Source organism: Hypanus sabinus, chromosome 8, assembly GCF_030144855.1.
Source record: "Hypanus sabinus isolate sHypSab1 chromosome 8, sHypSab1.hap1, whole genome shotgun sequence".
Lineage (NCBI taxonomy): Eukaryota > Metazoa > Chordata > Chondrichthyes > Myliobatiformes > Dasyatidae > Hypanus > Hypanus sabinus.
Window position 1 is genome coordinate 24,384,597 of NC_082713.1, and position 22,143 is coordinate 24,406,739.

General features: G+C 40.6%; 2 protein-coding genes across 2 annotated transcripts in view; one reads left to right on the forward strand and one right to left on the reverse strand.

Moving 5' to 3' along the window:
- Positions 1-18,054, reverse strand: part of atg4a (autophagy related 4A, cysteine peptidase) — a 56,660-nt gene extending 38,606 nt beyond the window's left edge. Inside the window, exons 1-3 of the mRNA XM_059976835.1 lie at positions 17,846-18,054; positions 15,344-15,454; positions 14,358-14,429 (exon numbers count right to left, since the gene is read on the reverse strand). Coding sequence (XP_059832818.1) covers positions 14,358-14,429; positions 15,344-15,454; positions 17,846-17,924 — 262 coding nt within the window. The 5' untranslated portion in view covers positions 17,925-18,054. The remainder of the gene's footprint in view (positions 1-14,357; positions 14,430-15,343; positions 15,455-17,845) is intronic.
- Positions 18,055-18,228: 174 nt separating this feature from the next.
- Positions 18,229-22,143, forward strand: part of psmd10 (proteasome 26S subunit, non-ATPase 10) — a 33,362-nt gene continuing 29,447 nt past the window's right edge. Inside the window, exon 1 of the mRNA XM_059976836.1 lies at positions 18,229-18,498. Within this exon, the coding sequence (XP_059832819.1) occupies positions 18,385-18,498 (114 nt within the window). The 5' untranslated portion in view covers positions 18,229-18,384. The remainder of the gene's footprint in view (positions 18,499-22,143) is intronic.

Consider the following 22,143-nt stretch of genomic DNA (forward strand, 5'->3'; position numbering starts at 1 on the left):
TGCTGCCCTCACCCGCATCTCTTCCATTTTGCGCGCACCTGCCTTCACCCCATCCTCCTGCTGCCTCACCAGGGATAGGGTTCCTCTTGGCCTCACCTACCACCCCACCAGCCTGCATGTCCAGCAAATAATTGTCCGTAACTACCGCCATCTCCAATGGGATCCAACCACATCTTTCCCTCCCCTCCACCAATTTCTGCTTTCCGTAGGGATCGTTCCCTATGCGACTCTCTTGTCTACTCGACCCTCCCCACTGATCTCCCTCCTGGTACTTATCCCTGTAAGCAGAACAAGTGCCACATCTACCCCTACATGTCCTTCCTCACTACTATTCAGGGTCACAAACAATCCTTCCAGGTGAGGTGATACTTCACCTGCAAGTCTGTTTGGGCTATCTGTTATTTCCGGTGCTTCCAGTGTGGCCTCCTGTATATCGGTGAGACCCGACGTAGATTAGGAGACCACTTCGCCGAGGTCCTATGCTCTGTCCGCCACAAAAATTAGGATCTCCCGGTGGTCACCCATTTCAATTCTACTTCCCATTCCAACATGTCAGTCCATGGCCTCTTCACACTCAGGTTGGAGGAGCAATACCTTCTCTTCTGTCTGGGCAGCCTCCAACCTGATGGCATGAACATTCATTTTGCGAATTTCCAGTAATTGCCCCCTCCTTCACAATTCTCCATTCCTGTTTTCCTCTCGCTCACCTTATCTCCTTACCTGCCCATAACCTCCTTCCAGAGCTCCTCTTCTTTTCCTTTCTTCCATGGGTTTCTGTCCTCTCCTATCAGATTTCCCCTTCTCCAGCCCTTTATCTATTTCACCAGTCAGCTTCCCAGCTCTTTATTTCACCCCCTTCCCCCTCCTGGTTTTACCGATCACCTGTCATTTTGTAGTTCTTCCTCCCCTCCCCCACCTTCCTATTTTGAATTCCTCCTGTTCTTTCCAGTCCTGATGAACGCTCTTGGCCCAAAATGCCAACTATGCTCTTTTCCATAAATACTACCTGGCATGCTGAGTTCCTCCAGCAGTTTGTTTGTGTTGTCCAGCAACTTCTGTTCTATTTGATATCTTCTGTATTGGTTTGAGATTTAATTTAATTCAATGACAGGTATAGAAATCATAAATTATGCAAAATCCCATGTAGATTACATTCTAAATCCCAGGTTCATTTTTAATCAAAAATGAATTTGCAGAGGACAGAGAGAAAAATAACCGGAAACCACTGGGGGCAATCCACTAGGCCAAGAAAACAAAAATAAACTTGTTGAAAAATGTATTTCTGCAGGCTTCTTGGAACCTAGTAAACTGAATGACAGATGATGCAGCCCAAACTAGTTGCATTAGTTTTAATACTACACTGTTACAAAGATACTCTAAACAGTATCATGGGCAGGAAACCAATTGTCAGATTAGTGTCATATCCAGCTGGCTAGATTTCACGAGAATGTGTTAACAAGGCGAGAACTAAGAAGATTATACAGTTTAATGCATGGCTAAGGAGTTCGTCTAGGAGGGAGGGCACAAGATTTTTCGATCATTGGGCTCTCTCCAAGGAAGGCGGGACCTGTACAGAAGGGACAGCTTGCACCTGAACTGCAGGGGAATTAATATCCTAGTGGGAAGGTTTGTTAAATCTGCATGGTGGGGGTTTAAACTAGAGTTGCTGTGGGGGGGGGGGGGGGGGGGAAGGTGGGAACCAGATTGTCAGAACAGTTAGTGGAAAGGTTGCAGACCTTAAGGTAAAACAACCCTAACCATATAACAATTACAGCATGGAAACAGGCCATCTCGGCCCTTCTAGTCCTGCCGACGCTTACACTCACCTAGTCCCACTGGCCCGCACTCAGCCCATAACCCTCCATTCCTTTCCTATCCATATACCTATCCAATTTTATTTTAAATGACAATACCGAACCTGCCTCTACCATTTCTACTGGAAGCTCATTCCACACAGCTACCACTCTGAGTAAAGAAATTCCCCCTTGTGTTACCCTTAAACTTTTGTCCCCTAACTCTCAAATCATGTCCTCTTGTTTGAATCTCCCCCTCAAAGGAAAAAGCCTATCCATGTCAACTCAATCTATCCCCCTCATTATTTTAAATACCTCTATCAGGTCCCCCCTCAACCTCCTACGCTCCAAGAATAAAGATCTAACTTGTTCAACCTTTCCCTGTAACTTAGGTGCTGAAACCCAGCTAACATTCTAGTAAATCTTCTCTGTACTCTCTCTATTTTGTTGATATCTTTCCTATAATTTGGTTACCAGAACTGTACACAATAACTACGTTGATTATACTATGATCAAATTCCCCTGAAATTTGAGAAGGAGAAGCTAAAGTCAGATGTATCAGTATTACAGTGGAGTAAAGGGAATTACAGAGGCATGAGAGAGGAGTTGACCAGAATTGATTGAAAAAGAAGACTGGCAGGGGTCTCGGCAGAGCAGCAATGGCTGGAATTTCTGGAAGTAATTCAGAAGGCAATATACATCCAAAGAAGAAATACTCCAAAGGAAAGATGATGCAAACAAAGCTAACAAGAGAAGTCAAAGCCAATATAAAAGCCAAAGGGAGAGCATATAATAGGGCAAAAATTAATGGGAAGTTAGAGGATTGGGAAACTTTTAAAATTAAAATTTCATTAAAATTATTCCAGGATTGATCAGCTTGTAGTGTGAAGAGCGTTCGATGGCTCTGGGGCTGACCTGTATTTGCTGGAATTCAGAAGAATGAGGGGTGACCTCATTGAAACCTATCAAATGGTGAACACCTTGATAGAGTAGATATGGAAGGACGTTTCGTATGGTAGGAGAGTCTACAACCAGAGAACACAACTCAGGATAGAGAGGCGACATTTTAGAATGGAGATGAGGAGGAATTCTTTTGCCAGAGTGCTGAACTCTGCATCCTGAGGTTGTGCGCTCCTGTCTGACACATCCCCACCATGGGAAACATCCATTCCACATCCATGCTGTCTAGGCATTTCAACAAGATCCCCCCTATCCTTCTGAATTCGAGCAGGTACAGACCCAGAGCCATCAAACGCTTCTCGTATGAAGCCTTTCATTCCTGGAAGCATCCTTGTGAACCTCCTCTGGACCCTCTCAAATGCCAGCATATCTTTTCTTAGATAAGGAGCCCAAAATTGCTGACAATATTCAAGGAAAGGCCTAAATAGTGTGTTATAAGCCTCAGCATCACATTCCTGCTCTTGTTCTGGACCTCTTGAAATGAATGCTAACATTGCACTTACCTTCCTCATGATGCAACCTGCAAGTTAACTTTTAGGGTGTTCTGCACAAGGACTCCCAAGTCCCTTTGCATCTCAGGTTTTTGGATTTTCTCCTTTTTTTGAAAATGGTCTGCACATTTATTTCTTCAAAGTGCATGACCAAGCATTTTCCAACACAGTATTTCATTTGTCACTTCCTTGCACACTCTCCTATCTGTCTAAATCCTTCTGCAGCCTTCCTGTTTCCTCAACACTATGTGCCCTTCAACCAAACTTCATTCAATCTGCAAACTTGGCAACAAAGCCATCTATTCCATCATCTAAATCATTGATATACAACATAAAAAGAAGTGGTCCTGACACCGACCCTTACAGAACACCACTAGTCACTGGCAGCCAACTAGAAAAGGATCCTTTAATTCCCACTCGCAGCCTCCTACCAATCAGTCAACTGTTACGTACTCGTGACATGACAGTGGTACCTTTGTCACGTGACTGGGGTTGAAGCTATACTGGACTTGAGGTAATGGTCTTGTGATGGTGGAGTGACGTCATTTTCCTGCCAGTAGAGATCATGTGACAGGTTTTTTTTTAAACACAGGTTATAAAAGGAAGACCCCACCCTGTGAGGAGGGGCAGTTCGTGGCTGGATCTGCCATGTTGACTTCATGCCACTGCGTGATTTAATGTGATGACGCAGTTTAGTTGAAGGATGGTTTTTATCTAATGCCTAAAGTTTAAAAGGTCATTGCCAACAGTTTCTTTACAATACTGCTAGTTGAGAATCAGTGGAGAGTGAAGATCAGAGTTCGGGAGTTAAAGATCGAGGAGAATCGATTTTCGACGGTGAAACGGGTTCGACCGTGTTTAATCCTGATTCGGAAGGAGTTCGTTGACTGTTCTCGTGTTAATCTCTGCGGGACAGCAGAAGATTGAGGACAGTGTGATAAAGGAAAAGTCAGTGCCTTTAAGCCGCTTCGTTATATTTCGTAAATTCTTCGTGGGAAGTTCGACGTCGGGGATCGAAGCAAAACGACGTGAAAGAGAATTTAAATCATCTTATAAAGTCTCTCCTTTTAAATGGACTGTGAGCATTTTGAACTTGTGGCAATCCTACTTAAAAGAACTGTTTTTGCAACATCGCTTTAAGAACTGTTTGAGCTGCATTGCTTTAAGAACTGTTTAAGCTGCCGCACAGCAGCTGATTTCCGGTTACGTTAGTGTTTGTTTACTTTTGGGGGGGTTTGTTTTCAGTGTTTAATAAACGTGTTGTTTGTTATAAAAACCCTTGCCAAACTCATATATTTATTGTTGCCTGAATACGTAACATAAATATGGGGGCTGCATCCAGATTGGATCATTTGTGTTTAAATGCTTGTTGAATTTTGAGTCGGTGTTTTGGAAACGGGGAAAACCTCGATTCTTTTGTTTGATTGGCTTGTGAGTGGTATTCAGCAACAATGGATAGTGATGAGTTTCTGGCTTCGCCAGTCGCGGAGTTGTTAGCGGGGGCGAAAAAACTGAGGTATCTGAGATAGCTCGTAGATTGCACCTTAAAGGTATTTTGACGACTACATCAAAGGCTGTAATGCAGAGAAAAATCGCGTCACACTATGTGGATTCGGGTGTTTTTGATGAATCGATTTTAGAGTCGTTTCCAATAAGTAATCTGGAGATGCAGTTGCAAATCGAACAAATGATGTTGAAGCATTGTAAGTTAGAGGCTGAACAAAAACTGAGAGAATTTGAATATGCAATGGAGGAATTAAGGTCTGGGAATCAGTCTTCTGGTTCTAGAAAGCCGTTTGTTGCTAGTCAAGAAATTAAATTGGTCCCTCCATTTAGTGAAATAGAAGTGGAAAGATATTTTCAACATTTTGAAACTATTGCTCGGATGTCAGAGTGGCCGAGAGATAAATGGTCAGTGTTGTTACAGAGTGTAATTAAAGGCAAAGTACAACAAGTTTACACAGCTTTAACTGCTGCGCAAGCACTTGATTATGATATTGTGAAAATGCATATCCTAAAAGCATACGAATTAGTCCCAGAAGCTTATAGGGAAAGATTCAGAAGTTTGAAAAAGTCTGTGGAAAAAACTTATGTGGAATTTGCCTATGATAAAGCTGTGTGTTTTGAAAGATGGGTTTCTTCTAAAAATGTAAATGGGGACTATGATACATTGAGAGAGCTGATTTTAATGGAGGAATTTAAAAGAAGCATTCCTGTTGAAGTAAGGACCTACTTAAATGAGAGGGATACTGATAAATTGCAGGACTATGCTAGATTAGCTGATGAGTATGTTTTAATCCTTAAGAATAAATTTCCTCAGGGCAGAATTTTTAAGAGGAAAAATAACATGGAGACTCAAGGTAAATCAGAAATTAAATCAGATATTTATGTTACGTATTCAGGCAACAATAAGTATATGAGTTTGGCAAGGGTTTTTATAACAAACAACACGTTTATTAAACACTGAAAACAAACCCCCCCAAAAGTAAACAAACACTAACGTAACCGGAAATCAGCTGCTGTGCGGCAGCTTAAACAGTTCTTAAAGCAATGCAGCTCAAACAGTTCTTAAAGCAATATTGCAAAAACAGTTCTTTTAAGTAGGATTGCCACAAGTTCAAAATGCTCACAGTCCATTTAAAAGGAGAGACTTTATACGATGATTTAAATTCACGTCGTTTTGCTTCGATCCCTGACATCGAACTTCCCACGAAGAATTTAAGAAATGCAACGAAATGGCTTAAAGGTACTGACCTTTCTTTTATTACACTGTCCTCAATCTTCTGCTATCCCGCAGAGATTAACGCGAGAACAGTCAATGAACTCCTTCCGAATAAGGATTAAACATGGTCGAACCTGTTTCACCGTCGAAAATCGATTCTCCTCGATCTTTAACTCCCGAACTCTGATCTTCACTCTCCACTGATTCTCAACTAGCAGTATTGTAAAGAAACTGCTGACAATGACCTTTTAAACTTTAGGCATTAGATAAAAACTTCATCCTTCAACTAAACTGCGTCATCACATTAAATCACGCAGTGGCATGAAGTCAACATGGCAAATCCAGCCACAAACTGCCCCTCCTCACAGGGTGGGGTCTTCCTTTTATAACCTGTAAAAAAATACCTGTCACATGATCTCTACTGGCGGGAAAATGACGTCACTCCACCATCACAAGACCATTACCTCAAGTCCAGTATAGCTTCAACCCCAGTCACGTGACAATGGTACCACTGTCATGTCACGAGTACATAACACAATGCTCAAATATACCAATAACTTTCCTGTAGTGGGCTCTTAACTTGGTAAGCAGCCTTATATGTGGCACCTTGTTAAAGGCCTTCTGGAAGTCCAAATATAGAACATCCACTGCATCCCCTTTATCTATCCTACTTGTAATCTCATCAAAGAATTTCAACAGGTTCGGCAGGGAAGATGTTCCCTAAGGAAACAATGCTGACTGTGTCACCAAGAATCCATAACGTTGTCCTTAACAATTGACTCCAACACCTTCCCAACCTCTGTGATCAGGCTAACTGGTCTATAATATCTTTTCTGCTGCCTTCCTCCTTTCTTAGAGTGGAGTGACAATTGCAATTTTCCAGTCCTCTGACACCATACCAGAGTCCAATGTTTTTGAAAGATCAGTACTAATGCCTCCACAATCTCTTCCGCTACCTCTTTCAGAATGCTTGGGTGCAGTTCATCTGGTCTGTGTGACTTCTGCGCCCTTAGGTTTTTCAGCTTTTTGAGCATCTTCTCCTTTGTAATAGTAACTGCACTCGTTTCTCTTCCTTCAAACCCTTCCAACATCTGGCACACAGCTAATGTCTTCTATAGTGAAGACTGATGCAAAATACTCATTTAGTTCATCTTCCATCTATTTGTTCCCCGTTATTATTTCTCCAGCCTCATTTTCTAGTGGTTCTAGATCCACTCTAATCTCTCTTTTATTTTTGTTTTTACATACTTGAAAAGGCTTTTACTATCTACTTTGATATTGTTTACCAGCTTGCTTTCCTACTTCATCTTCTCCTAATGATTCTTTTAGTTGTTCTCTGTCAGCTTTTAAAAGCTTCCCAATCCTCTATCTCCCCACTTATTTTCGCTTGTTGTATACCCCCTCTTTTGCTTTCACATTAGCTTTGACTTCCCTTGTTAGCCACAGTTGTACTATTTTGCCATTTGAGTATTTCTTCATTTTTGGAATATTGCGATCACTGCCTCCTGATGGTTTTTAAAAAATCTTAAGCTCCCTAATCGCTTGCGATTCATTACGACACCCAATTCAGTATAGATGATCATGTAGGCTAGTAACCCTAGTAGGCTCAACAACAAACTGCTCTAAAAAGCCATCTTGTGGGCATTCAACAAACTCACACCTCAAGTTCTATTACCAACCTGATTTTCCCAATTGACCCGCATGTTGAAATCTCACATGATTATCATAACATTGCCTTTTTGACACACCTTTTCTATTTCCCATTGTAATCTATAGTCCACATCCCAGCTGGATGTTGGGAGGTCCATACATAACTGCATCAGGGTCCTCTTACCCTTGCAGTTTCTTAAATCAACCCACAAGGATTCAACATCTTCTGATCCTATGTCACATCTTTCTACTGATTTGATATCATTTTTTAACCACCAGAGCCACACCACCCCTCTGCCTACCTTTCTATCCCTCCGATACAATGTGTAACCTTGGACTTCAGCTTCCAATTACAACCATCCATCAGCCACAATTCAGTGATAGCCACGACGTCACACCTGATAATCTGTCATAGGTGGATGATCACTATCCGGACATTGAGATATCACACTTTGAAGACAGTATTTATTTACTACGCTATTTGATTCCGCATCTCTAGTGCACTAGTACTCAGCCTGCTAGCTTCATTTTTGTCCTATCATCTACCTGCTCTTCCTGACAGAGGTTGATTTACGTCAGAACTTGACAGATTCTTGATTGGTCAGGGCATGAATGGATATGGGGAGAAAACAGGAGATTGGGGCCGAGAGGTAAATTGGATCAGCCATGATGAAATGGCAGAGCAGACTCGATGGGTCAAATGGCCTAATTCTGCTCCTATATCTTATGGTCTTATAGAAACAGGATTGGCCCAGTTTCCAATAAGTAAAACTCCATAACACAGATTCCTTAATATTTCAACACTAATCTTAATCTCCCTTAAAACACTTCTAAAAAGATGGAATAGAAAGTAGAGATGTCAAACATGTAGTAAATGTGTTCACCTTACAGCAGATCATGGAGGTATATCAAAGTAGATTTGTACAAGTAACAAACAGACTGCTTACAGGTGGCCACACATGATATGCAATTTACAATAAACAGGGCATTTGTCTTAAGTGACTTTATGCTTCCACTTTACTTAATTTCAACACAATAGGAAACAGAATGGAATAATTTTGTAATGCCACAGTGGTCTGCCAATGGAATCAAAGTTGAGGTCTCTATATTTTACAAATTGTTTGAAAGGACAAGGAGTACTGTTGCTATATTTGCTGATGACTCAGATAGCTGAAAACTAATTGTGATGAGGATGCAAGGAGGCCAACAATGGGAAAAGATCTGGTAAATGGAGTATGATGAAAGGAAATGTAAAATAGCCAATTTTAGCAGAACCAGTACAGACAAACCAATATCCGTAGATAGAGACAGACAAAATACTTTATCAAAATAGTGAGCCATTACAGAATTCTGAACTGCAAAGCAATCTGGGTGGTCTACCGCATGAATTGCAAAAAGACCAGAATGCAAGGAATTAACATAAGTATCAAAATGAAATTGTTTATTGAAAGGGGAATGAACACAAACACAAGGAGGTTATGCTTCAGTTAGATGGTGTGTGGGTAATGTTCCAAGATTAATATAAGTCCCACCTATTTAGACTGGAGAGCAGGAACAGAAAGTCACGGTTAATGTTAGAGAAGCAGAAAATTGTAAATCGGTGTTCACCAGAGGTAAACACTAAGATCGCTGCTTTTCTTGACATGTATAAATAACTTGCAAATGGATGCTTCGGGTAAAATCTCAAAACTGCAGATGATATTTGACTTTGTCAGCTGGATAAAAAGGAAGGAGAAACGTAATGGGTGAAAGCACTGCTGAGTGAATGAGAAGCCTAACAGGTGATGAAATTTAATATTGCAAACAAGAAATGATACACTTTGGGAGAAAGTGCAAGGACAGACCACGTAAACAAAATATCCTAACTCCCAGGGGTGAGATAAAACTGAAGGGACTGTGGGTGTGTCTATAAAAAAAATGTGTAAAGATTTGGAAAGAGACAATCATATGAAGAAGCAGTTAGTCAAGCATACGAGATCTTGGGCTTCATTAGCAGAAACAAAGATGACAGAACATTAAAAAATTACTGTATTTGGGAATCAAAATAAAAAGTACAGGAGATGTCCATAGTGTACAGTTACTATGGGTATCCATAGATATCATATAATTTCTGATGCCATTTCTGCAGAGAGAAAAACAGAATGATGGCATGAACATCGATTTTTCAAACTCCCAGTAATTGCCCCCCCCCCACCTTCCTGTTTCCTTCGCTCACTTTATCTCCTTACCCCTAGTGTTCCTCCCCCTTTCTTCCATGGTCTACCCTCTCCTATTAGATTCCCATTTCTCCAGACTTTTATCTCTTTATCAACTTCCCAGCTCTTTGCTTCACCCCTCCTTCACTCCATTTCAGCTATCACCTTGTACTTCTTCCACACCTCCCCCACCTTCTTACTCTGACTTCTCATCCTTTTTTTCCAGTCACGATGAAGGATATCTCCCCGAAGTGTCGAGTGTTTACCCTTTTCCATAGATGCTAACCTGGCCTGCTGAGTTCCTCCTACATTTTGTGTGTGTTGGTTGAACAGAATTCTGTTAATAGTCATGAACCTGAAATACCACAGATGCTGCCTAACCAGTTGAGTCTCTCCAGCATTTCGTGTTTTTATTGTAGCCGAGAGGCCAAGTGCAAAGTACTTATGTTGAACCTTTAAAACAATGGCTTGGTAATACGCAAGGAGTCGTGTCCAATTCTTGTCAATACATTTTAGTGAGGATGTGCAAACCCACATAAAGTACAAAAGTCTTGCTAGGATAGTTCTGGGAAAGAAAGATTATATCAACAGTTTACATTAGAGAACCTAAGGTGGTTTTGGAATGATAGCTGAAATAGGATTTGTTCGAGAAATTGAAGATCATGATGATGTTAGATAGGTTAAATAGAAGTAAGCCATGTCCTTTAGTGAAAAATCAAAAAAAAAACCTGCAGATGCTGGAACTGTGAAATAAATATAGAAAATGTTGAAACTACTCAGTATGTCAGAATTCAATTTCTATGGAAAAAGTAATAATTTCAGCACTAGTTGATAAAGGTGGTTAGGAAGGAGTACGATATGTTGGTCTTCATTAGTTGGAGGATTCAGTTCAAGAGCTACGAGATAATAACTGCAATTCTATAAAACCCTGATTAAATCACGCTTGGGAGAACTAGTCACCTCATTGTAGGAAGGATGTGGAAGCTTTAGAAAAAGTACATAAGATATTTACCAAAACCCTGCTTCGATTTCAGAGCATGTTTAATGAGAATAGGTTGAGCAAGTTTCAGCTTTTCTCTTTGGAGTGAAGGAGGATGAAAGGTGATTTGATAGAGGAGTACAAGACACTTCTTACCCACAGCAGAAATGGACAATGTGTGGGGGCAAAACTTTAAGGTGTTTGGAGGAAAGTGGGGGGGGGGGAATGTTAAACTTCCCCCACCTTCCCCACAGAGAGTGGTAGGTATGTGGAACTTGCTGCCAGGGATAGTGGTAGAAGCAGATATATTAGGAACATTTAGGATACCCTTGGATATGCACATGGATGAATGAAAAATGGAGGGCTTCTTAGGGACTATTCTGCAGTTATGAAATTTTATGAATATAGTCAAAATTAACTTGAGCAAAAATCAGTCTTTTGGAAAGAAAAGTCTGTACACAAATTAACTTTTGATAGTTTGTGGTTCGTGAAACCAATCATTGGGTGTGGGACATTCTTTGTCCTATTGGAATTAGGTAGGGAAAAACAATAGACTATTAGGACATTGTTCCTGCTATTAGGACATTGTTAAAGGTGTGTTCCTGCCACTTAAGGCATTGTTCAAGCAGATCTGTTTCAAGGTTATTTGTATATTCATGAAGCCATCCTTCAGTACTGCAACAAACAGGGTATATTTTGGATGCCTGAATCTTGGATCCCCAAAGCTTTTGGAACAGACACTAGTATTGAATATTCAAAGGGATTCTGCTAGTTGGGGAGATCTGGCCATTATAACTATGTAATTCTGTTAATTACCTGACTATATTCCAAATGTTAAAGTCAAGTAAGTTGTTGATTTCTTATTGTTACCTTTGTGTTGAATTATAAAACATTCTGTCAGGAGACTGAGATTCTCTTGGGTTCTCCTGGACTCTCTCTCCTGGAGATTCACTGTGTGAATGATGACTTTTATATTTCCTAGTACAGCTTCTGTGTGGCTCAGTTTTAGACAGTCACAACAGAGCTATGTGGGAGAGAAGAACTAGACTGATTTTCTTGTAGGTTAAAGGGTTGACATAACATTGTGGGCTTAGGGGCCTGTACTGCACTGTACTGTTCTATGTTATGCATAATATTTCAAGTCCTTGACCCTTCATTAGACTGGATCTGAGACAAATCAAGTTAATTTTCTGTAGTGGAGAATGTTGGGTAAAGGATAGAAAGAATTTCCCTGATAGGGTGTCTTAATATGACAATTACTGCATTATGCTTCTTTGTGTGTTATATGTTTCAAGAATCAATACAATTGATATGCCAAGCAGGCCATTGCAGTAATAGTAAATCAAAATTACGCATAAAAATATGTTAAAATGACAGCAGGCAAAATTGGCTAGTTCTGATACAGGCAAAAGAAATAATTAGTTGCCTGAAGTTGGAGAATTTGATGCCAAGTACAAGAGGCTTCTACATAGGGAAACTTCTTGCTCTGTGCCCAAGAGGAAGATGAGGTGTCATTTCTCAAGCTTACCTTGGGCCTCGTATCATTCAGGAGGCCGCAGACACACAGATTAGAGGGGGAGTGGAATAGCAAGAGAAAGTGACAAATATGTTCTCATAAAACAAATGATGCTCTCCCCAGCTAAGTATGAAACTTTTTCCTTGTGCTGCTAAAGACCATTTTAATATTTACAATTTAAATACTCTAGCAACTGGTTTGAAGGTACAGCAGAGTAGTACATGATAAAGGTAATCACTGCCAGATGTTTTCCACAGCTAAAACATAGGAAAATTTAAACAACTTCCTTAGCTCTTGGAAAGGCTACAGATAGCAAACGAATAAATAATACAATCCTATCTTGTGAACCTTTCACAGGTGTGTGTTATGTGTAATAAACTGATGATATACAGATATATTTTTGTTTCAGGTCAGAACAATGCCGGTCAATGTTCAGGTCTCAAGTACATAATCTCGTTACGATTTAATTCCCTAATCCATCCCTTTGTGGAAAACATTATGTACCCATAAATAATCTTCAATATCTTGCTTCTGTGGTTATCCGCATAAATGAGCTCAATCAGTGAATACTAGAAGGCTACTTGGATTTCAGGAATAACCATAATTGAGGTTTGTCCTTTGCATGTGTATTTCCAGCATGACTGGCTGTATTGACTGTCTGAAGGAATGTCAACTACAAATATCATGCAGGCCAATAATCTTCACCTTCCCTTGTCCAAATATCCATTAATACATCTAACTCATGAAACTAGTTTATAAAATAAGGAACTGGACTCTTGGTTCTTTCTATGAAAAATACTAAAATGTAGAATATTTTTGGAAATAATATTTTGGAATAGCACATGAGTGAAATTAGGTGCAAACAAATTAAGAGAATACATTTTTTGCAAAAATGGGTCAACTATTCCATTTATAATTTCTCTGCCTAACAAATTAATATTGCCATTTCAGATTCAGATTCAGTTTATTTGTCATTTAGAAACCACAAATGCAATGCAGTTAAAAAATGAGACAACGTTCCTCCAGAATGATTTTGTTAGATTAGCTCTATTTGTCAATGAATATTGAAACATCAAAATAAACAGTGAAACATGTCACTTGTGTCAAATCAGTGAGGATTGTACTGGGCAGCTTGCAAGTGTCCATAAGACTAGAAGACATATGACCAGAATTAGGCCATTCCATCATGGATGATCCCAGATCCCACTCAACCCTATACACCTGCCTTCTCGCCATATCCTTTGATACACTGACCCGTCAGGAAACGATCAACTTTCACCTTAAATATATGCATGGACTTGTCCTTCACCACAGTCTGTGGCAGAGCATTCCACAGATTTACTCTCTGGCTAAAATAATTCCTGCTTACCTCTGTTCTAAACGGTTGCCCTTCAATTTTGAGGCTGTGCCCTCTAGTTCTGGATACCCACACCACAGGAAACATCCTCTCCACATCCACCCTATCTAGTCCTTTCAACAATCTGTAGATTTCAATGAGATCCCCCTGCATTCTTCTAAATTCCAGTGAGTACAGGCACAAATGTCACCACACTTAAAGCAGCAAAACAGCATGTCCACAACTCATCGGCTCGAACATCTTTGGAATGTGGGAACAAACTGGAACACCAGCACCCTCATGGGGAGAACGTACAAACTCCTTACAGGCAATGGTGAAATTGAACCCCAATCAGTGATTGCTGGCACCATAAAGTGACGAGTTAACCACAACACTACCGTCCTGTCCAAGGGTATTAAATGTCCCATATGTTGGGCCTTGGATGATGTAAGACACAATGATATAGGGTGGTGATGATAGAGAGATGATCAATACACTTCCTCCATTGAGTATGAAGATTGGGCAAAAGGACAAACACATGTATCTTAACGGAGTCAAATGAATTTAAGCTGTTGTTGCGCAGTCCAGGAAATTCGATCCCAAAACCAATATTGATATTTGGGGTATGGGGTAAAACAGTTACCCCTTCAACTTGGTGCTTTAATGTCAAATCACACTACTGGGTAACTAAATTGATTAGAAAGATAATACTTACCAATTGGGGAGAATTTTTTCCTATATGTAAACCATAACCTTGACTTGATATCAGACAGGAGTTCAGATCTTTCTATGAGAAGAAACATAAATAGAAGACATTGAGGAGCAAGCAACATATTTGTCTATAATGTTACAGAAGTGCTGTTAAATTGCATCCGACAAGATGAAGTTACACACAAGTTGATGCACCATCAATAACTGTTGGAGATGGGAGGCAAGTGATAGGCTTTTATTAGCTGCAAACGTGACCACAACATCTTGGAGACTGAGGGAGGAGCAATGCCTCCAACCGCCTTTATACAGGGGTCTGTGGGAGGAGTCACAGGAGCAGTCAGCAGAGGGGCGTGTCCAGACAAGTATACACATAGTTTACCACACAAGCGCACTAAGGAGCATCAGTTTACACTTAAGAAAATTAGGCCTATACTCTCTAGAATTTGAGTAATGAAAAGAAATCTCATGGAAACACAGAAAATTGTTATGGGTTTCTCAAGGTAGAGGCAGGCAGGGATAATGTTTTCCCTCACTGAAGTCTAGGTCATAGCCTCCAGATAAGAGAGTAGTTATTCACATCAGAATATATTTAAGCAAGAGATTGATAGATTTTATGAGAATCAGAAGCAAATGTGTTAGGACAGGAAAGTAGCACTTAAGTAAAAGATCACACAAGTTTTTAAGGAGGTGCATAAGTCAAGCAGCCAACTCTTGTTCCTATTTCTAATGTTTTTAAGTACTTTTGTTCTTACTGTACAATACACAATCACTATAAACTTCATCTTTCTTCCGCCTAGTGAGCCATATACACGTCTACATTCAGTTTAATCAAAACAGTCATCAGACTGAAACATAACTGTTTTCCCCTCCACAGATGCTTCCTGACTTGCTGATCATTTGAACTTCCTCTATATTTATTTCAGCTTTCAAATACTTGAACTATCTGAATGCCTGAAGAGGACTATAATATATTTGTTTTAACCAACTTACCTGTTTTCAAGTGATATTTTTTCCCCAGAATCCATATAGGCTCTTCGGTATCTGGAAAGTCCTCAAGTAGCTCAGAAAAGCCCGGTATTTGGTTCTCACACTTAGCCAAAACTGTAGTGACATTAAACAAACGGCCCAGTCAACAGCTATTCTTCACAAACAAAATGCGCGTCTGACAAACCGCTCAAAACCACCAGCAATATTCTTACCCAGTAAAGCAAGAACTTTAGAATATAGAGTACAGTGCAAATAACTCAGCCAGCTCGAGTGCATAAGACTTTTGCACAGTACTGTATTTATCAACATGGAGCAGAGAGCAAGTCTGTAAATCTGGCAGGAGCAAAGGTTATTGGGAATGATGAGGGTGGGGCGCTGCGGGAGGTGCGTCCCAGGTGGCAGAGAAGGAGTGCCGGGGCAGCAGAACAAGCGCAGGCACACCTAGCCCTGAAACACCGGACAAGGTCATTTGAATCTAAACAATGGGTTTGTTGCTTATTACAGAATGCCTCTCTGGTACTTCTCGCTCTCTCCCCTCTCCCTTCCTCTTTTCCTAATCATGATCTCCCCTCTCCCTGTCCCCTTCCCACTCTCAGACCACAATAAAGACCCATATCAGAACCAGGTTTATCATCACTCACACGTCCTGAAATTTGTCAAGTTGTTTTATTTTCCCTCAGGCAGAAATACAGTGCAATACATAAAATTACTACAGTACTGTGCAAAATTCTTAGGCATCACATAAAATATACACATGACTTCAGAATCAGAATCAGGTTTATTATCACTAGCATGTGTCGTGAAATTTTAACTTAGCAACAGCAGTTCAATGCAATACATAACATAGAAGAAAAAAATAAATAACAGTATATGTATATTGAATATATATTTAGAAAATGAGGCAGTGATCATGGGTTCAAAGTCCATTGAAGAATCAGATGGCAGAGGGGAAGAAGCTGTTCCTGAATTGTTGAGTGTGTGCCTTTAGGCTTCTGTACCTCCTACCTGACGGTAACAGTGGAAAAGGGCATGCCCTGGATGCTGGAGGTCCTTAATAATGGATCTGAGTCTTTTACACAGTACTGTATCTGACATTAGTGACATTAGCTCCATTGAATCAATATAAGAAACAAGCAGAGTTCACAAATATGCTTCAGGACAGAAAACCTGCATCCTTACTACTGCTGTTTCTTTAAAATACCCTCTGAAATAGCTTAGCAAGCTTCTCAGTTGTACCAAACCTTTTGACCCCATGATGAAAAGAGAGCTAATATGATTTTCTCAAGGAGCCAGGGACAGACAATAAGTAGCACAGCCAACAGGACCAAAACCTAAATTATTTCAAAATAATTTAACTTTGGAAAACCTATCAACAATGATCAAGCTTTTTCACTCTTTTGTCATTTGTCTCTCTTGCCTCAGTTCCAGAATCTAGTGGTGTACTGAAAAAGTATACAAATATTTAACTTTTGATTAAGTATACCTGGTTGTCACAAGTATGTCTCTATCCTCAGGGAAGCCTTCTATGATGATAGCTGATGTGAATGTACAATGACCAAAAGCAACCTTCTCAATAATCAGGGTTCACACCCTGATTTCCACTGACAGAAACTTTGAGTGGAGGCTAAGGCTACAAGATAAATCATGGCACCATCACCTGAGATCATTTCACCAAAAGAGCACAAATTGAACATTGAGGCTTTTTTCTCCACAAAGCTCACTTCATTTATTCCCTAATTAAATTAGCCCCAATTTTCATTGGCTATTCTCACTCAAGAGTTCCTTATTTACCTTGTAAGTAGAGAAAAATAAATGTAATACCAGAACATTTCTCTCTGCTGTGGAGTCAATGAGCACCTTATTGCCCAATGCTGTAGTAACATATTGCAAATAGATTCACCCTTATATGTTGAAACTTATTGGCAGGAATGTGGCACTGGAACAGCTGTGCTTAATCTTCACAAACTGTCAAAAGGATCAACAACCAGGCACTAAGAATCGACCAGAGAATGTTATTACTATTTGGATCCAAATCACGTTACTTAAGTACGTGTCATTGTGAAAGGCAAGCTCTCCTTAACTTTGCATCTCACTTATGTTGCTAATATCGCACGCCCCACTTAACGTTGACCGATCAAGCTTTGTGACGAGAAGTATAAACAAACAAAGCACAAAAGAAAGTTGAACAGATGCCGTGCGGTAAGGAGCGGCTCCTTTCAATGATTCTACACATAAACGATCCAGTTAACACCAACCGAAAAAAAAGATGTAATAGGGGTTCAAGTCAATAATTAACTGATGACATGAATGGCCAACTCACATGAAATATCACAATAGTTACCGGAATCTCAGGAACTGAGAGCATCACAACACTTATGTTATAAAATAAACAAAAGTGAAGTTACACTCTCGATTTTATTTACAATTTACACAACGACATTTTCAAACAGCACGGCGCACTTTCAGACCGCACATTAGAGTTTACTGCCAACACCAAGACATTACCTGCCTCCATACTCAGCTTTGTCAGTGTCATCATCAGAAGGGCGCGCCTGCGCAAACCGCGCAGTGCCTTCTGGCTCATGTAGTCTCTCTCTTACTTTCCCCTTTGTTCGCTTCATGGAAATTTTAAACTACAGTTCCCAAAGTGCTTCGGCAGCCAGTGACGTCCTGCCCGGTGTGAGTTGGTGTCGTCTGAAACCCTGCCTCCGTTGCTAGGGCTCAAAACTATAAGCATGCAGAAATGGCCGATGCCTTAAGATACATTGGTTAATTCGAATCGCAGCTCCGGAAGTTTGGAAAGTTGTGGGCGATTCTATGCACGAATCGTTAAGGCTGAGCCGGGCTGTGTTTTTCTTCAATCCGATTGGTCGATGGAGGTCAGCCTACCATGAACGACTCGCGATTTCGATGACGTGAAGAAGTATTTGATTGACAGATGAATAGGGCGTGGTCACCGCTGGAAATATTAACCAATCAGAGCATCTGATTCGGTCGCAGGAAGGGCCAATCCCAGCCGGTTGCTAAGGGAGTGATTCAGCAGCATGGACGGCACAGTGTCCAATGTGGAGATCTGCAATTTGGCTTATTCAGGGGACCTGGAGAACATCAAGGCCCTTATTTTATCAAACAAGAGTCTAGCTACAAAAACTGATCAAGTAAGCAAAGCCCCTTCACTCTTTCTTTGCCCATAGTTAGGAGCAAGAATTCCTCACGAAAGTGTATCATTTTTGGCCTAAATGTTTAATCTTGGGTCTGTTTCGCAATTTACTGCAGCATGTGTGTACTGCTGAAGTACTAGCAATAGTTTCGTGATTTGGAGTAGTAGAGTGTTTTGAGTTGGGTAACATCTTTGTTTCAATTGATGTTCATTGAGACTTCATGGGCTCCTGTGCAATGAAGTGGACGGCCACTTTATTGGCATATTTCGTCGCCATGTGCAAGTGTGCAGAGATGGATCCAGTGGGCAATTGTTCATGAAAATCATTGGTAGTGAAAAAGTTGTGTTAAAATTGCTGTCCAACAGTGATAGTATCCAGATCAATGGCATCAGTTTAGGCACAAGACGCCAGCTAGATGCAGTTTTGCTTACCGGGCTTTTTAAGCAGTGTGCTGGATTTTGTTTGTTCAAGTTCCTGCATGTAATAACTGTAACCATGTTCTTGGTCAAGTCATATTTTTAGCAATGTATTGGAAACAAAATAATGGATAAAAGTTTACAGATGATTCAGCGGCTGTCAACATACTGTGTATACTGTCCAGCAGCTCTTCATCAAGAGCACATTGACAAATGTAGTATAATTTGGGAGAATCAAAATCTGGTTTCATATCGCTGGCATTTCTCATGACATTTGTTGTGTGGCAGCAGTATATAATTAAAAACACTAAATTACAATAAGAAATACAATATATTTTATATTTATTAAAATAAATGTAATGCAAAAAGAGATGGGGGAATAGTGAGGGAGTGTACATGATGGGTTCATTGTCCATTCAGAACCCTGATGACGGGTGTGAGAGTCCATAAAATACTGAGTGTGTGTCTTCATGCTCCTGCACCTCCTCCCTGATGCAAAAAGGGCATACCCTGGGTGATGAGAGTCCGTAATATGATGGATGCTGCCTTTTTGAGTCATCACCTTTTGAGGATGCTGTCAGTGCTAGGGGTGCTCGTGCTCATGATGGAGCTGGCTTGGTTTGCAACTCCCTGCAGCTGTTTTCAATTCTGTGCCATGTGAGTGGCTGAAAGTGTGGACATGTATAGAATGATGAGGAAACGTCTGTAAAGGATTGAAAGTCATTGAATGGTTCTTTGTAAATAATATTTTTGAATAAAGTATATTTTGTTAAAAAATTTCCAATACTGCTCAGTGACCCCTCTATATCAGATGACGATGCAACCAGTTAGAATCCTCTCCACAGAGCATCTGCAGAAATTTGCTAGTCTTCAGTGACATATCAAATCTCTTCAAGCTCCTAATGAACTATAGGCTCTGGCATTCCTTCTTTGTAAATGCATCAATATGCTGGGCCCAGGATAGATCTTCAGAAATGTTGACCTGGAAACCTGAAGCTGCTCATCCTTTTCACTGCTGATCCCTTGATGACTGGTGCGTGATCCCTCGACGTCAACTTGAAGTCTTGGCTGGCCCTTCACATCCTTTTTGTAATAATGAAACCTGAATTGAAAGCAACAATCCAGGTGTGGATTATCTATAAACTTCTAAATTAGAAGGGATGTGAATTCTTCAGCTGTGTCTTTAGCATTTACCTGCAGGGCTAGGCTGTTGCTGAGGATGGGGATGACTCTTCCCAATAGCTGTTTGCTGCCATTAGTGAATGGATCATTCAGTCTGTTTCTCTGGCTTTAGTTTCGGATGATATATCGCCTCTCACATTGAGACCAGATTGGAAAATTCTCCGAAGACAGAAGCAACCATCTCATTCCCCAGCAGTGCCCATGGAACAAATAGCTTACTATAATGAATGCAAAAGGAAATTCTATTGTTCTGGATGCATTCTCTTCCAAAATACTGGTTTCTTATAACTATTATTAGTGTAAGATACCACGTTTGTTTCATAGAATAAGATATACTAGATTCCAAATCTGTATCTAAATACACATGAGGCTGCTTACCAAGATAAGAGCCAGTGGTATTACAGGAAAGTTACTAACACGGTTAGAGCATTGGTTGATTGGTAGGAGGCTGTGAGTCAGGATAAAAGGATCCTTGTCTGGTTGGCTGTCAGTGAGTAGTGGTGTTCCACAGGGTTGGTGTTGGGACCGCTTCTTTTTGTGCTGTATGTCAATGGTTTAGTTGATGGAATAGATGATTTTGGAGCCAAGTTTTCAGATGATACGAAGATTGGTGGAGGAGCAGGGAGTGTTGATGAAACAGGCAGGCTGCAGAAGGACTTAAACAGATTAGGAGGATGGGCAAGAAAGTGGTAAATGAAATACAATGTTGGAAAATACATGGCCATGCATTTTGGTAGAAGAAATAAATGTGCAGACTTTTCTAAATGAGGAAGAAATCCAAAAATCTGAGATGCAGAGAGACTTGGGAGTCCTTGTGCCGAATACCTGCAGGGTGAGTCAGTTCTGGGGAAGGCAAATGCAATGGTAGCATTCATTTCAAGAGGTCTTTACAAGAGCAGAGATGTGATGCTGAGGCTTTATAAGGCACTGCTGAGACCTCACCTTGAGTATTGTGAACAGTTTTGGACTCCTCATCTAAGAAAAGATGTGCTGGTATTGGAAAGGGTCTAGAGGCGGTTCACAAGGATGATTCTGGGAATGAAAGGGTAATCATACAAGGAATATTTGATGACTCTGGGTCTGTATTCACTGGAATTTAGAAGGATGAGTGGGGATCTCATTGAAACCTTTCATACGTTAAAAGGTCTAGACAGAGTAGATATGGAAAGGATGGGGGAGTCTAAGACAAGGGGGCACAGCCTCTTGTATAGTGGCCAAAGGAACAAGGGTAAAGGATGAACTGAAGGAAATTTATATTAGGCAAGAAACAGTGTTGGATAGACTGTTAAGTCTGAAGGCTGATAAGTCCCCGGGACCCGATGGTCTGCATCCCAGGGTATTTAAAGAGGTGGCTGTAGAAATCGTGGATGCATTGGTAATCATTTTCCAATGTTCTATGGATTCAGGAACAGTTCTTGCTGATTGGAGGGTGGCTAATGTTGTCCCACTTTTCAAGAAAGGAGGGAGGGAGAAAACAGGAAATTATAGACTGGTTAGCCTGACGTCAGTGGTGGGAAAGATGCTGGAGTCAATTATAAAAGAGGAAATTACAACACATTTGGATAGCAGTAGAAGGATCAGTCTGAGTCAGCATGGATTTATGAAGGGAAAATCATGCTTGACTAATCTTCTGGTGTTTTTTGAGGATGTAACTATGAAAATGGACAATTGAGAGCCAGTGGATGTAGCGTACCTGGACTTACAGAAAGCTTTTGATAAAGTCCCACATAGGAGATTAGTGGGCAAAATTAGGGCACATGGTATTGGGGGCATGGATTGAAAATTGGCTGGCTGACAGGAAACAAAGAGTAGTGATTAACGGGTCCCTTTCGGAATGGCGGACTGTGACCAGTGGGGTACTGCAAGGTTCGGTGCTGGGACTGCAGCTGTTTACAATACACATTAATGATTTAGATGAAGGGATTAAAAGTAATATTTGCAAATTTGCTGATGACACAAAGCTGGGTGCCAGTGTGAAATGTCAGGAGGATGTTATGAGAATGCAGGATGTCTTGGACAGGTTGGTTGAGTGGGCAAATGTATG